The 17,597-nt window shown below is 38.4% G+C and overlaps 1 protein-coding gene across 1 annotated transcript in view; it reads left to right on the forward strand.

Moving 5' to 3' along the window:
* The window catches only part of LOC141110553 (phospholipase A2 inhibitor and Ly6/PLAUR domain-containing protein-like), a 41,049-nt gene extending 30,519 nt beyond the window's left edge, over nt 1–10,530 (forward strand). Inside the window, exons 5-6 of the mRNA XM_073601950.1 lie at nt 4,779–4,903; nt 10,247–10,530. Coding sequence (XP_073458051.1) covers nt 4,779–4,903; nt 10,247–10,267 — 146 coding nt within the window. The 3' untranslated portion in view covers nt 10,268–10,530. The remainder of the gene's footprint in view (nt 1–4,778; nt 4,904–10,246) is intronic.
* The last annotated feature ends 7,067 nt before the right edge of the window (nt 10,531–17,597 follow it).

Below are 17,597 nucleotides of genomic sequence, written 5' to 3' on the forward strand. Positions count from 1 at the left end.
CAGAGGTGATCAAATACCACCAAAAGATTTGTGGGGAAAAAAAGAACATACATTTTATTTGGGTACAGCGTCGAATAACCGCGCAATTGTCAGTTAAAGTAGCGCAGTGCCGTATCGTAAAAAATGTTCTGGTCATTAAGGGGGCAAATCCTTCCAGGGCTGAAGTGGTCCAAATGACAGATATTCAAATGATTTTTCATCTAGTGTATGGGCACCATTAGGCTGCTTTTTTTCAAAAGGTGATTTTAAAGTGTTACTAAACCTAAAAACATTTTTTACCTTAATGCATTGTTTGCATTAAGGTAAAAAACTTTTTCAATTTCCCTGTGCCCCCCCCCCCCTTCCCTGTGTAAAGAGTAAGAGAGGGGAGAAGAGATCAGCGCTGTGCAGGGCTTCTTCTTTTCTACCTTACTTCCTCTTCACACTGCATTCAAGAAGCAGCAGGAGCCGTTGGCTCTTGCTGCTGTCAATCAGTTGCAGTGAGGAGGAAGTGGGGGGCGGACCTATGTCACACTATGTAAGTCTATGAGGCGCGGCTCCATAGACAAACAGGTCGGGGGCGCGCAAACGATGTTTCTCCCCATAGCAAGTGGCTGGCTATGGTGGACATAAAAAGAAGAGGAGGAGCCAAGATTGCCATCGGGGACCCCAGAAGAGGAGGATTGGAGCCGCTCTGAGCAATACTACTGCACAGAGCAGGTACAGTATCTCACATAAGTGAGTACACACCTCAAATTTTTAAATATTTTATTATATCGTTTGATGTGACAACACTGTAGACTTTGCTACAATGTAAAGTAGTGAGTGTACAGCTTGTATAACAGTGTAAATTTGCTGTCCCCTCAAAATAACTCAACACACAGCCATTAATGTCTAAACCTGTCTAAACCTCTGGCAACAAAAGTGGTCACTGGAGCTTCAACATGGCAAAGAAATCTGAGGATCTGAAAAAAAAGAATTGTTGCTCTACATAAAGATGGCCTAGGCTATAAGAAAATTGCCAAGACCCTGAAACTGAGCTGCAGCACGGTGGCCAAGACCATACAGCGGTTTAACAGGACAGGTTAGACTCAGAACAGACCTCACCATGGTCGACCAAAAGAAGTTGAGTGCACATGCTCAGCTCCATATCCAGAGGTTGTCTTTGGGAAACAGACGTATGAGTGCTGCCAGCATTGCTGCAGAGGTTGAAGGGGTGGGGGGGTCAGCCTGTCAGTGGTCAGACCATACAAACTGGTCTGCATGGCTGTCGATCCAGAAGGAAGCCTCTTCTAAAGATGATGAACAAGAAAGCCTGCAAACCATTTGCTGAAGACAAGCAGACTATGGACATGGATCTGGAACCATGTCCTGTGGTCCAATGAGACCAAGATGAACTTATTTGGTTCAGATGGTGTCAAGCGTGTGTGGTGGCAACCAAGTGAGGATTACAAAGACAAGTGTGTCTTGCCTACAGTCAAGCATGGTGGTTGGAGTGTCATGGTCTGGGGCTGCATGAGTGCTCCCGGCACTGGGGAGCTACAGTTCATTGAGGGCAGTATTCCAACATGATAACAACCCCACACACACCTCCAAGACGACCATTGCCTTGCTAAAGAAGCTGATGGACTGGCCAAGCATGTCTCCAGACCTAAACCCTATTGAGCATCTGTGGGACATCCTCAAACGGAAGGTGGAGGAGCGCAAGGTCTCTAACATCCACCAGCTCCGTGATGTCGTCATGGAGGAGTGGAAGAGGACTCCAGTGGCAACCTGTGAAGCTCTAGTGAACTCCATGCCCAAGAGGGTTAAGGCAGTGCTGGAAAATAATGGTGGCCACACAATATATTGACACTTTGGGTCCAATTTGGACATTTTCACTTAGGGGTGTACTCACTTTTGTTGCCAGCGGTTTAGACATTAATGGCTGTGTGTTGAGTTATTTTGAGAGGACAGCAAATTTACACTGTTATACAAGCTGTACACTCACTACTTTACATTGTAGCAAAGTGTCATTTCTTCAGTGTTGTCACATGAAAAGATATAATAAAATATTCACAAATACAGTATGTGAGGGGTGTACTCACTTTTTTTTTTTTAATCTGACTTTAGTAACACTTTAGGCTTCCAGAATGAATAATATGGTTAAGAAAAAAAAACACTAGCCCCAGTTCACACTTAGAATCCGACATGGCAGTGAGACTTCATTGCAGCTTGCATATGACTTCTTTAACCGCTTCAGCCCCAGAAGGATTTACCCCCTTCCTGACCAGGACATTTTTTGCGATTCAGCACTGCATCGCTTTAGCTGCCAATTGCACAGTCGTGCGATGTTGTACCAAAACAAAATTGATTTCCTTTTTTTCCCACAAATAGAGCTTTCCTTTGGTGGTATTTCATCACCTCTGCGGTTTTTATTTTTTGCGCTATAAACAAAAAAAAGAGCGACAATTTTGAAAAAAAGCAATATTTTTTACTTTTTGCTATAATAAATATCCTCAAAAATATATAAAAAACAAATTCCTTCCTCAGTTTAGGCCGATATGTATTCTTCTACATATTTTTGGTAAAAAAAATGCAATAAGTGTATCTTGATTGGTTTGCGCAAAAGTTATAGCGTCTACAAAATAGGGGATAGATTTATAGCATTTTTATTATTATTATTTATTTACTAGTAATGGCGGCAATCTGCGATTTTTATCGGGGCAGATTGGACTCTTTTAACACTATTTTGGGACCATTGACATTTATACAGGGATCAGAGCTACAAATAGCCACTGATTACTGTATAAATGACACTGGCAGGGAAGGGGTTAAACACTTGGGGACGATCAAGGGGTTAAGTGTGTTCCCTGGATGTGTTCTGACTGAAGGGGGAATGGGCTCACTACAACATGACAGAGATCACTGCTTCCGATGACAGAGAGCAGTAGATCCCTGTCATGTTGCTACGAACAGGAAAATGCCTAGTTTACATTGGCATCTCCCCATTCTGCCTCTCCTCACCGCAGTCGCCTTCTGGCATGGAGCATCGAGTTTGCGGGACCCGCTGGCACGCTCCCGTGGCGCTCGGCAGGTGTGTGTGCGTGCACCCGCTAGGTGGCAAATTCAAAGCGATTTACAGGTACACCCTTTTGCCTGCCCATTCTATTCTGCCGACGTACATCGGCGTGAGGTGGTCGGCACGTGGTTAACAGAAATCAATGCAAGTCGTATTGAAGTCAGACCAGAAGTAGTACAGCAACCAACTCAAGTCGCACCTATTAGAATGTTTCCATTGCAGCTAATGGGGTGCGACTTGTTTTGCCACTTTGAACTAGACATGTGCAATTAGTTTGGGTCAGAATACAAAATTCGGACAAATTTTTGGTTATTTGGAGGATCGAATGTATCCGAATCTCAAAATGAAATAGAAACGAATAGTAACGAATTTAGGTGAAATCCGTTAAAATTCGTTTTGTTTATTTGTTTTATAACGAATTCCAACTTTTCAGAACAATTAGAATTCATATAGGTCGAAAAAACAAGGTCAAAATAGCTGGCTGTTAAGCAGCGCTTCCCCACTGACAGATGAATATAAAGATAAAGAATGCCAGCAATTGCCCAGCAATAGAAAAATGTTATGAAAATGGAGTAAGGTTCCCCCCCCCCCAGTCCATACCAGGCCCTTCGGGTCTTGTACGGATTGTAATGCCCCGTACACATGGTCGGATTTTCCAACGGAAAATGTGTGATAGGACCTTGTTGTCGGAAATTCCGACCGTGTGTAGGCTCCATCACACATTTTCCATCGGATTTTCCGACACACAAAGTTTGAGAGCAGGCTATAAAATTTTCCGACAACAAAATCCGTTGTCGGAATTTCCGATCGTGTGTACACAAATCCGAAGCACAAAGTGCCATGTATGCTCAGAATAAATAAAGAGATGAAAGCTATTGGCTACTGCCCCGTTTATAGTCCCGGCGTACGTGTTTTACGTCACCGCGTTCAGAATGATCGGATTTTCCTACAACTGTGACCGTGTGTATGCAAGACAAGTTTGAGCCAACATCCGTCGGAAAAAATCCTAGGATTTTTTTGTCGGAATGTCCGATCAATGTCCGACCGTGTGTACGGGGCATAAGGGGAACCCCACGCCAGAATAATAAAAAAAAAAAAAAACGGTGTGGGGTCCCCCCAATATCCATTCCAGACTTATCCGCGCATGCAGCCTGGCAGGTCGGGAAAGGAGGAGGACAAGTGAGCTCCCCCCCTCCTGAACCATACAAAGCCACATGCCCTCAACATGGGGGGGTGGGTGCTTTGGGGCGGGGGGACTCTGTTGATGGGGACAAGGGCCTCTTCCAGACAACCCTGGGCTGTGGTTGTGGGTGTCTGTGGGCGGGGGGCTTATCGGAATCTGGAAGCCCCCTTTAACAAGGGGTCCCCCAGATCCCACCCACCCCCCATGTGAATGGGTATGGGGTTTTTCAACCAATCCGAATTCTAATCATTCTGAAAAGTTGGAATTCGTTAGAAAACTAATAAGTGAAACTAATTTTAACTAAATTTAACGAAAACTAAACCAAACTAATACCGAAACCAAGCTAAACAAATTCCATAACAAATTGAAATTAGTTACATAACGAATCTATCCGAAACTAAACTAAACAAATTTTTCCGTTCTGCACATGTATACTTTGAACTCTTAAGCCGCATGACAAGTTGCGGCAGTGTGAACCAGGGCTTAATGTAAAAAAAGAAAAAGAAGAAGTTGGCTTGAAAAATACATTTCCTAATTTTGTGTTCCTTTCTGCAGTGCCTTCAAAACCCTACATGGCCATGGAAGGATGTGCCACGCAAAACCTCTGCGCAAACTATAATGGGACCACATCGACCAGCACTCTCGGGAAGCTCAGGATAAATATCACATGTGACAAAGCTGTCAGTCCTACCACTACTACTACCATTACAACTTCCGTACATACTAGCAGTCCAATAGAAAAAAGCACCCCTCATGAGACAAAGCAAACAGAAACTACTAAGTCCTCGCTAGCTACTAGCACTAGCCATGGGGAAACTACTAAGTCACAGACAACTAGCCCTCATGAGACAAAGCAAACAGAAACCACTAAGTCCTCACTAGCCACCAGCACTAGCCATATAGAAACTACGAAGTCACTAACAAGTATCCCTCATGAGACAAAGCAAACAGAAACCACTAAGTCCTCGCTAGCCATCAGCACTAGCCATGGGGAAACTACTAAGTCACTGACAAGTAGCCCTCAAGAGACAAAGCAAACAGAAACCACTAAGTCCTTGCTAGCCACCAGCACTAGCCATGGGGAAACTACTAAGTCACTGACAGGTAGCCCTCATGAGACCAGTAAATATTTCAGTACTGAGTTAACCACTAGGAGTACAGCAGCTAACAGTCACACAAGTGATGTACCCAATAGCCATGTCACCACAGACATTGTCAATCCAACACCAAATAATTCCAATTCCACCCATTATACGACCCGTATTACTTTCACGCCCACTGCCATTCATACGACCACTCGCGAAATAGCTGCTACCACAAGATGTGTCTGTAATGGATGCCCAACTCATTACTCTGCCTTCTCTATCAGCTTAGTTGTCATTATGACCCTAAAAAAACTTATAAATTAAAAAGTCTTTTCCTGGCACTTCAAAAATAACTTTTCCATAAAAAGCTTGATAACATTTATATAACTTAAATAAGATTAAATAATGCGTAATTTTTAACAAGAGTGGATGCTCGAGGTTGTTCTTATGCACAGTTTACATTTTTTTTATATCAAACAGTGGCAGCCGCTCCATTAGGAGCGCAAGGGCGCTGCCCCCCTCTGTCCATGCGCCCCTGTTCTTCATGTAGGGCACCAGACGCATGGATTTCAGTGAGGTTTTTTTTTTTTTAGTTTTAGGAGCACATGATTCGAGCCTGAGGCTCTAATTGGCTTCAAAAAAGGGTGGGATCAGGGCGCAGAGCACTGCGCCCTGAGCCCACCCAGTTGTGTGACATTAGCGAATTAATATTCGCTAATGTCTTCCCGCTTCTCTCGGCCAATCAGGAAGTGGGTCCTGAGACCCGATCTGGCCAGGGAGTCTTAGGACTCTCGGGTATCAGGACCCACTTCCTGTTCGGCTGGGAGGAGAAGCAACGTCCTGGCTCTTCCCTCGGCAAGCTGCAGTAGGTGGAGGGGCAGAGGGGCAGAGGGGCAGAGGGACAGCTTCCAGGGGGGCAGGTTTGTTTGCTGTCCTTCCCAAAAATATATTGAGCACCAGCCACCACTAATATCAAAGAACTAGTGCACTCAAGCCCTGGACAAGGGGTGGGCAGGAGGGGCAGTGGCCATGGATGCAGAAAGGTCTCAGAGGCAAGGAGGAGCACCATGCATCCAGCCATGATCCCCTGACCTCACCCACACTCTAGATCAGTGGCTGGAAACCAGTGGGATGTTTCATGTCTGCTCTGACAGCTACTGCTCACATCACGTTCCAACATGACTACTCTCTGTCCAGCCACCTACAAGTGACGCCAAAAACACAGCGTGCATGCGCAACCACCTTTAAGCTGTTAGAAAGCAAGGGATGGGCCACACAAGCACAGTGCACACTCCTTGCCAGCCATGGGCATCTGGAGCAAGGGAATGGAGAATGGGCACAGGGTGGTACATTTATTCTACTTCACGCATCAACAGCTGTAAAGGGGGTGCAATTCCGCATCCTCGCCCTGGCGTTGAGTGCACTTGTAGTAAAAATTATAGTAGTCCACCCTTGCTAGTGAGGTGGGTTAGTCTTTAACTAACCTAGCATCCCCCCTCTCGCCATTTCTACCTAGCTGCTGTTACTAATAAATATGCATTTGTCCTCTAAGGGCTGGTTCACAGTAAAATCTGGGCATTCAAATGCAAATGTTTTTGGGCCTTCCAGAAAAGTATTTGCAAACTATTTTAATTCGAAAATGATTCGAGAACGACTTGAAAATGATTTGAATTCAAATTTCGTCCAAATTAGCTTTTTTCATTATTTCGGAATCGTTAAAATTCGGTACTATTCTAATTCAGATAAGTCTGAATTTCCAAAAAACTAAAATTTGTCCGAATATTAATTCGATAATTCGATAAGAAACAAACAAAACATGTCTAGTGTGGGAAATGCACATGAAAACATTATCTCCCACAGCATGTTTCGGTGTAAACTGGCCCTAAAATATTTTTATTGGCATCATTTATTATTATATTTCCATTTAAAAGTAGCAAAAAAGGCAGTGAACAAAGAAGAAGCCATAAGTAACCAATAAGATTTAAGCATATGTAAGTTTAATGCACCCCAAAAGATAAGATCCTAATTGTGATTGGCCAAATCTTGTTATCATATTATTATTTTTTTAACAATTTTATACTTATGCCTTATGTTTCTCCTTCATTTATCACAATATTATCATGATTATATTTATTTTAAATCACTTTATGATATATAAAAAAGGATCTTGTATTCTTCTTATTGGTCCTAATTAAATATCCAAAATCCAGCACTTTAGTGTATAATGCCATCATGCGTACAAGTTTACATAAAATGGTTTCTTTTTTGGTGTATATTTTGTAGAATTTTAATAAAAAATGAACTAATATAGCAGTGTGGGTTTTTGGGACTTTGTGTACTGATCAACCTGAAGAAATGTAGGGAGTGGACTATCGTCTTTCCATTAACAAATATTTACATATCAATATAAAGTTTGCACTTTTTTTTTCTATTTTGACTAGGTGCTGTTGACTCAAATTATTAGAATATTTTTAAATCCACACAAGTATTTTAGGATAATATACAATACAATTTTAAAATCTGAAGAAAATACTATTTGTTTGCCGGATTTAACCTTTTTTATTTTAAGATTTTAATTTAGAATGACATTGGCCTATTTAAAATTCTGCACTTAAAGTGAGATTATGAACAAAATAAAAAATGGCACATACAGTATGACGCAGTCAGTCATTAGCATTTACACGATTGTTTTTGTTTTCCGGAACCCCCGACGGAACATTTTATTACTGGTTCATCCTGCCATTTAAGCACACCTTAAAAAAAAATGTATGACTACATTTACGCGACAAAAACATTAATGATACAATGTTAGAATTTGAGCTTATATACATTTTAAGACATGTTTGTAACTGCAAATACAGAGATACAAAAGGTGGGACTTTAAAGGTGCCAAGAAGGAATCTACAACATGATCATAAAGTAAAAATACATCTTTTATTAAATGTCGAAATTATAAAAAATTAAAAATATTACAATAACATGCACTTCATACAACTGTGCAGCCACTTCTGCTCTACATGTTTTGCCCGAAAGAGCTTCCTCAGGAGACTTAAGAGTGCTGCATAAAGTTGATGCTACAAGTGAGAAAGACAGACATTTATAAATATTTACAATCATTTGTATTATATAAATATTTTTGTATTATATAAATTTTTTTTTTTTGTCATTTGAGCTTGGTTTTTACGTAAATAATTATACAAAGTGTATTGAATTCATGTCTTTCTCACTTATAGCACTCTTAAGTCTCCCGAGGAAGCTCTTTTGGGCAAAACATGTAGAGCAGAAGTGGCTACACAGTTGTATGAATTGCATGTTATTGTAATATTTTACATTTTTAATATTTTCGACATTTAATAAAAGATGTATTTTTACTTTATATGATCATGTTGTAGATTCCTTCTTGGCACCTTTAAAGTGCCACCTTTTGTATCTCCATATTTGTTTAAAATTGGGACATGGTGCATATTTTGGCCTTTCGTTGCCCAAACCTTGTTCCCAATGTTTGAAACTGCACCTATGCAATTATTTTTAAAAAATACAGTTTTGACCCTTGTGTTTTTGAATGATGTGTTTTCAAAAAATATAAGCCTTTAGTTTAAAGTAAGGATAAGCATAATGATATCAGCAAAATTGTTGTGCTGCCAAACTACCAATTTCAGCATGGGCAAAATTCCGGTGAAGCAGAAATTCAAAATTTTCAATCACTTACCATCCTGTAGACACAACAGGAAATGATGAAATATCTCCAAAGTAAATGAAATGTCCCTTTAGTAATCGCTAGAACAAGGGTTCCCATTGTAAGATTTCATCTCTACTGCTGTTCCTGGGGCAACTCAAAATTTTGGATTTTCATGCACCTGGCCACCATAACAAATAGAGAGAATAAATCTCACTAACGGGGGAGAAACAGACAGCAACACAAACCAGAAAGAGGTGGTAGCCCCTCACAACTGAAAATAAATTGGGGTTTTAATTATAATTTATTTTTCCCTTTTCAGTTGCATTTCCATTGCTCCTATGCATTTACCAAATTAGAGAATTTTTTCTAAAATCTTCTACATTTTGAACAATATTTTGGTGAAATGTAAACTCTTTGGTATATGCTAGGCTCAGTAATTAGAAATAGAATTTCAAATTGCATCTTCTAAATTCAGAGAGCTGTGTTAAATATGGGATTGGTTATGGGATTGCTGCGGACCAGGGGTTGTTGGGTTGTGGGGTGGCATGCGGAGGAATTATATTTCCTCACTTCCAGCAAAACAAAGGTTTATAAGATGTGTAAATTGTATTTTAAGGTAGCTTGTGAGAGATTGTGAAAAAATGTCTCTCTTTTCTGATGAAAATGTAATAAAAATTGTAAAAATTATAAAAAAAATAAGGTTTAGAGGTTGCAATTTTTTTTTATATTATAAAAAATATACAACATTCCATTGTAATATTATTACCATTTACATAGGATGGAATTGTAATACATTTTACATCTGGAAAGAACTTTTTAAGTAAAATAGAGATGTATTTTAAACATTGCAGAGATTTACATGTTGTGCATATAATTGTATTAACAAACCCTGAATTAAGTTTGAGATACTTGTTATATTTAAACAACAATATGGTTGTAGTGGGCTCTAGTTATATTTTTTAATTTCAGAATAGCAATTTTTAATATTATTAATATTATATTATTAATATTAATAGTAATAATATTAATAATAACAACTTTTATATTTCTGAAGAATTGTATTATTTTATATACATACTGTATGTAGTATGGCATTCAATCTCTGGTAAAAATCTATGGCCTGCTAACTGAATGCCACTGAACATTTTTGAAAAATATTTCTGAAACATGATAAAAAAAAGTACCTTGATACTATTTACACTTTTATTTATCAAAGTTTACACATTTTAAAGTATTTTTCATTATTTTGATTTTTACAGAAAAAGAAAAACAGTCGTTGAAGACTTTGGGGGAAGATAATAAAGATCTTTTCAAAGATTTTTTTTTTTTAAATCAGTACATCGCTCCTTGGGAAAAAAAAATTACTCTTTTATTTCTCTAATATTATAAGCATAGTCTTTTGGGTGGTTGTGTTTACAGTTTTTTTCTTTTTATTTGCTTTTTTTATTAGAATCGTTTTTATCCTTCTTACGTATATCAAATTGATTTTCTGCCAATGTATTTAAAAAAAATGAACTGAAATGAAATTATGCATTAAGCTATTCTTTCATGGTGGTGTCTCCCTTGTCCAGAGATAGAGCAAATGTTTATTATTTGTTCCTCACAGATACAAAACTTTATGTAATTATCAAGATCAACTTTAGAGCTCTAAAAGTGACTAATCAAAAATTCTTATCTGAATACCCAGTTTGGTAGCTATGATGGTGCCACATCCCGGTAAGTAGATACAGAAATAAGGTTTATGGAAGGGATGAAAATGAAAACCCTTGAGTTGAAACGCGTAGGGTTACCCACAATTCTTTTTTGGGATCTAGAGACATTTCTTGTTATGAAGAAAGTCTTATTATTCTGTGCAAAATTTGCATTCACTGTTGCATGTATTTTATTATTGTCCTATGATTGTATTTAATAAAAACTATATTTGTATTTTTTACATATTTGTCATAGTGGTGCCTTTCCAAAAGTCCCTTCCATAAACCTTCTTTCTGTCTCTATAAAATTACTAACCTGTCTTATAGAAGGACCATTCCACTATTAGCCAAAGACTTATATACAATTAGGAATGACAGACTAAACTAAAATGACTCAGTATTTTAGAACATTATGCAAAGTGACACCAAACTCTGCCAGAAAAATTTCCAGTAAGAAGACAAGAGAATCATTGAGCTACTGATGGTTACCAACAATGAAGGCAATTGTGCTAAAGTCAGGGGGTGCACTTAGTTATCAGTACTCTTAGTTTTGTGTAATCCACTGCAGCAACTCACATATGTCACTAGAAGAGTTGTTCCTTAAAGAGCCATTGGATAGAGTAGAGAACCTCCGTTAGAGCTGTATTAAACCCAAAACCAAAAATGTAATATATCACAGCCTACCAATCATTAGATGTGGCGGCTGCATTCGTTTTCTTTTTTAGGGTTTTTTTCACTCGATCTGGCCAGTAACGCAGCTCTTGTATTAGTGAGACACAACTCTGGAGGAATGAGCACAGGAGGGACATAACGCAGAGCATTGTCAGTCGAGGGACAGGGGAGTGTTAAACGTATAAGCAGATTTAGATACGCTGAGAAATTGAAGCCAAACTCCAGCTCACACTTTATAATCAGTTACAGCGTTTTTTTTTAATCTTTTGGGAAATGGTTTGTCTCGTCCATGAAAACTGATACATTCTGCTGGAGAGCTTGTGCTTTTCAAAAACAACCCAACAGGCTTACTGTGTATACATATATATATATATATATATATATATATATATATATATATATATATATATATACAGTATCTCACAAAAGTGAGTACACCCCTCACATTTTTGAAAATATTTTATTCTGAACAACACTGAAGAAATGACACTTTGCTACAATGTAAAGTAGTGAGTGTACAGCTTGTATAACAGTGTAAATTTGCTGTCCCCTCAAAATAACTCAACACACAGCCATTAATGTCTAAACCACAGGCAACAAAAGTAAGTACACCCTTGTCTTGAGGGGATGGCAAATTTACACTGTTATACAAGCTGTACTCTCAATAATTTACATTGTAGCAAAGTGTCATTTCTTCAGTGCTGTCACATGAAAAGGTAAAATAAAATATTTACAAAAATATGAGTGGCGTACTCACTTTTTTGACATATTGTATATATTGTATGTATATATACATATATATACATACCGTATTTATCGGCGTATAACATGCGCCGGCGTATAACACGCACCCCAAGTTTAGGAGGGAATTATAAGGAAAAAAATGTTTTAAGGAAAAAACTTACATTTAAATGCCCATCAATGCAGCCTTGCACAGCGTCCATCTGCATGCTTGTCCAGTGTCATTTGCAGTCTTGCAGTCATTTGCAGCCTTGCAGTCAGCAGCCTTGGTGTCATTTGCAGCCTTATCAGTGTCCATTTGCAGCCTTGCAGCTTTGCCAGTGCCGATCTGCAGCTTTGTCTGAGTCCTTTTGAAGCCTTGCCCAGGCTGCAGTTAAACTGCAGTGACATGTCAGTGTCACTGCAGTTTGAAAATGGCGCCGCCAGCGCCGAAATACACAGAGCCAGTCCTCGGCTCTTCTCGGCGGCTCTCGATCACTTTCGGCCACTTTCGGCTCTACTCGTAGTCCCGCCCGGGATGGGCGTGACTATGAGCGGAGCTAGCCGAACCTAGCAGAGTACACTCGGCTGGGTTCGGGCGGTGCTCGAGTGAAGCCGAAAGTGGCTGAGAAGAGCCGAGGACCGGCTCTGTGTATTTTGGCGCCGGCGGCGCCATTTTCAAATTGCGGTCGGCGATCGCTCCGCTCAGTCAGCGGGGGATCGCAGGGGATCAGCGGATAACACGCACCCGCGATTTTCCCCTGATTTTAAGGGGAAAAAAGTGCGTGTTATATGCCGATAAATACGGTATATATATATGTATATATATATATATATATATATATATATATATATATATATACACAACAAGGAATGTAGAGTCCAAAAATAATACATGCTCTCTTTACTTTTATATCCAAGTGCAAAAAAATACACATATCACATTAAAGTAATATAGCAACTGGTTTCAAGCTAATGCTCCTTTTCAAGCTCTTTTTTTAATCCAATTTTGTTGTGGTATATTATTTGTTTTAAAATGAAAGTTAAAAGAATACAATTCACAAAAAAACCTGCTTGTCTACTTCTCCCCATTGCACTATAGCATTCTGATGGATCGTATTATAATAAACAATGGGTTTTAACCTTTACCCAGAAAGAAATGACAAATCAAATCACAACTTGCCTAAATCAATTCTTAATAATTCTTAAGGAAGAAACAAGATAGTTTTAAAATATAGGTTATTTATTTATTGTTATTTAGTCTTATAGATACATAGCTAGACGACTTTATGAATTTTTAGGTAACAAAAAGTAAATATAACACACAAAATAAATAAATTAAATTAGAAAAAAAAACAATAAATATATATACTGTGTGTATATATATATATATATATATATATATATATATATATATATATATATATATATATATATATATATATATATATATCAGGAACAGCTTTCATTCTGAGAATTTATGGTCATAGTTCTAATGAAATTCATCAGACATCAGACTTTAACCACTTCAGATAATATATTATAAATGGTTAAAAAAACACCAACCCGTGCAGGTGGAAACTGGTAAATTTAAATTATTTTAGGATCAGCACGTTATAAAAGTAAATTAAAAGAGAATAATTAACAAGTTAATTACAAACCGCTCTCTTTAGAGTGCAAGTGCAAATAAATAAATAACAATCACAAAAATTGCAAGTGAAAAATGCAAGTAAAAAATAATAGTAATTACAAAGATGTAGGAAATATTGTGTCAATAGTGACAACCATAGATAGCTTTCGGCTAGAGTCTAATCAAAAAACATCAGAAAGCATCAAAGTGTTGAAATATCAAGCAGTGAAGACAAAAAAATAAAAAATTTGAAAACAAATAGTGTTCAAAAATTGATGTAAATTCTAAAAGCTTCTGGATAAATCCTCCTAATATTCGGCAAGCATCAAGGCAACAGAAATCCAACACCATCACCGGCCACACAGTCTACTTACCAGATTGTGGTGACTCCCATTACAGGAGTCAAAAGCGCTTCATAGACATGCCAGAAAGGTTCACACGATCACAGCTTGGTCCAGGTGCTGGAAATCAGGACACTGTGACTGCATGGACACTGGATGGGTTTAGATGAACCCTCGGATGGAAATTGGTCATTACAGACCATTAGTGCCATAAATGGGAAGAAAATAAATGGAAGGCTCCCATCGTGAAATAAGCCAAAAATGTATTAAAACAGGCTAAAAAACAGGCTAAAAAAACGCATGAGCCACATGTGGGTCTATGCGGACAATCAAACAAGGAATGCAGCTACAAGGCTGCGCAACAAGCGGAAGTGGCGTGTCATGTTTGGTAAATCCGACCGGTTTCATCAGTGCATTCTGACGTAATCAGGGGTCGTACAGACGGACACGTCGCTTCCTTAAAATACAATCGCCATTGGAGAGTATCCAATCCAGTGCCATCCCACTTAATTAGGAAATTTACTATGATTAGAATAAGCTGGAAGAAAACCATTCAGTAAATTAATAAAGGCTGCCATCTTGTGGCCAGAAGTCAGATATATAGTGAAACATCTAGACTGCCATCTTGTGGATAAATACCAAATACACAATTTAATAAAATAATTGAAAACTTTTTGGGGAAAAAGGAGATAAATTGAAATAAAAATAAAATGTACAAAAATATGAAAAACAAAAAAATGAAAAATAAGATTTTGGGATGGAATTAAATTCTCAATCTTAGAAGATTGATGAGTTAAAATTGTGAAAAATATTTAAATAAGAGATGAGACTGAAATGGATTACCCTTTCACAATACAAATCAGTAATTGGACAGATAACAATTTAAGTCGATGTCAACGTTAATACCTGCTGGAGTAAGTGTATTCAATCTATATATCCATTCCGTTTCGTTTTTTATATTCTCTGAACCATATTTCCTCCCCTCCAGTCAACATGCAGTTTGTCTATCCAAAAAAATTGGGCCAAGCTGGGATCCTGACGGTGGTGGATTCTGAAATGGTTAGAGAGACTGTGTTTCGGAAAAAACATTTTTTATATCTGTAAGGTGTTCATTGATATGTGTGCAGCGATTTCTCTTAGTACGTCCAACGTACTGTAACCCACACGGGCAAGCGATAAGGTATGTGACATGGGTGGATTTACATATAATAAATTTATCTACCTTGTAATCTTTGCCCGTGCTAAAGGATGAAAAGTTTTCCACTTTTCTCATGTTATTCCGAGTTAATTTGCAGGCCTTACACTTCCTACAATAAAAGAACCCTTTAAGGTCCAAGAAAGTAGTAACTTTCTTGGGGGGGTTGAGTACATTCGGGGCCAGTTTGTTTTGCAAATTTGGTGCACGCCGATATATGAATTTGGGGCGTTCCGGTAATAATCTGGACAAGGTCTTGTCGCTCAACAAAACTGGCCAATGTTTTAGGAAGATTTTTTCAACACTTTTATAGTCCCTATTAAAATTAGTCAAGAAAGGAACATAGTTCAACTCACATTTTTCCTTGATGTTATCCTTCAAAAGTATGTCTCTATTCATTTGTAGAATGAGTGATTGAGTGGGCCTAAGGTCATTTTCCCGATACCCTTTCTCTTTAAATCTATCAACCAATAGATTGGATTGAGACATGTAATCTGATGTAGAATCACAATTACGTCTAATCCTCAGTTGTTGGCCCATAGGTATCCCTTTGAGCCAGTTGGGGTGATGGCAGCAGGCCGTGGATATATAAATTTCTATCAGTGCCCTGAAATGGGTATTAGTCAGAATTTTCCCATTGTTCTTATACAAAGTTAAGTCAAGGAAACTGATCTCACTTGTGCTCCAATTGCCTGTGAACCTTAGTCCATAGCAATTCTGATTGGTGTTATTTAGGAACATTTCCAATGCCTCCACTGTGCCGTTCCACAGAATCATAATATCATCAATGTACCGTTTGTACAGACAGATCTTAGGTATGTGGGCTCCAAATATGCTGTGGTCCTCCCAGAGACTCAGGAGTATATTTGCCTCACTAGGAGCATACTTGGCTCCCACCGCCACCCCTTTGACCTGCCTATAACAAGACCCCTTGTGCCAAAAGTAATTGTTAGACATAGCTAACTCTAAAATCTCAATCAGAAATTCTTTCTGTTCGGTTTTGAGACTGGACTTGGAATCAAGAGCCCTCCTTGTGGTTCTTAAAACATCTTTCTGAACAAGGTTAGTATAAAGCGATTCAACATCAATCGTAATGACGATTGTGTCATCCTGAACCGGGTTATCCTTAAGCAAGTTTATAAGATGTTTACTGTCTCGCAAATATGAGGGGTAAGATTGAACAATGGGCTGCAAAAAATAATCAACATATTCACGTAATCTGGAAAAAATTGAGTTTATGCCACTGATAATAGGTCTTCCGGGTGGGCATTGGGAATTCTTATGTACCTTGGGCAATTGATAAATTATGGGGAGTCTAGGTGCATCAGGGACAAGATATCTGGCTTCTTTCTTATTTAGGATTCCTACTTCTTTAGCTTTACGTACACTATCCTTTACTAGGGTTTTGAGTTTGTTGGTGGGATCACCCTTGATTTTTTTATATGTCATAGTGTCACCTACCAACCTATTAAGTTCTTTTGTGTAGTCATCTCTATTTAAGACTACTTCCCCCCCCCCCCCTTTATCCGCTTTGCGGATAGCAATGTTCTTCCTTTTCTCAAGTGCCTCTCTACCTTTTTGTATGTTAACCTTCTTTTTCCCTTTTTTGGTTTTGAGGAGCCTAATATCTTGCTCAACCATGCTTTTAAACGTCTCCAGGAAATGATTCGATGACTTCTTGGGGTTGAATACTGACTGATTTTTCAATCCACTATGTTGGTACTTTGATTTAACCACTTTAGCCCCAGAAGATTTGGCTGCTCAATGTCCAGGCCATTTTTTGCAATACGGCACTGCGTCACTTTAACTGATAATTGCGCAGTCGTGCGACGCTGTTCCCAAACAAAATTGATGTTCTTTTTTTTCCCACAAATAGAGCTTTCTTTTGGTGGTATTTGATCACCTCAGCGGTTTTTATTTTTTGCGCTATAAACAAAAGAGGAGTGACAATTTTGAAAAACAAAAACACAATGGGGTTGATTTACTAAAGCTGGAGAGTGCAAAATCTGGCGTAGCTCTGCATAGAAACCAATCAGCTTTCAGGTTTTATTGTCAAAGCTTAATTGAACAAGCTGAAGTTAGAAACTGATTGGCTACCGTGTACAGCTGCACCAGATTTTGCACTCTCCAGCTTTAGTAAATCAACCCCAATATTTTTTACTTTTTGCTATAATAAATATCCCAAATTTAAAAAAACAAAAACACATTTTTTCCTCAGTTTAGGCCGATATGTATTCTTCTACATATTTTTGGTAAAAAAAACGCAATAAACGTATATTGATTGGTTTGCGTCTATAAAATAGGTGATAGATTTATGGCATTTTTATTATTATATATATATTTTTTACTAGTAATGGCGGT

This window comes from Aquarana catesbeiana, linkage group LG10, assembly GCF_042186555.1.
Source record: "Aquarana catesbeiana isolate 2022-GZ linkage group LG10, ASM4218655v1, whole genome shotgun sequence".
In the NCBI taxonomy this organism is placed as follows: domain Eukaryota; kingdom Metazoa; phylum Chordata; class Amphibia; order Anura; family Ranidae; genus Aquarana; species Aquarana catesbeiana.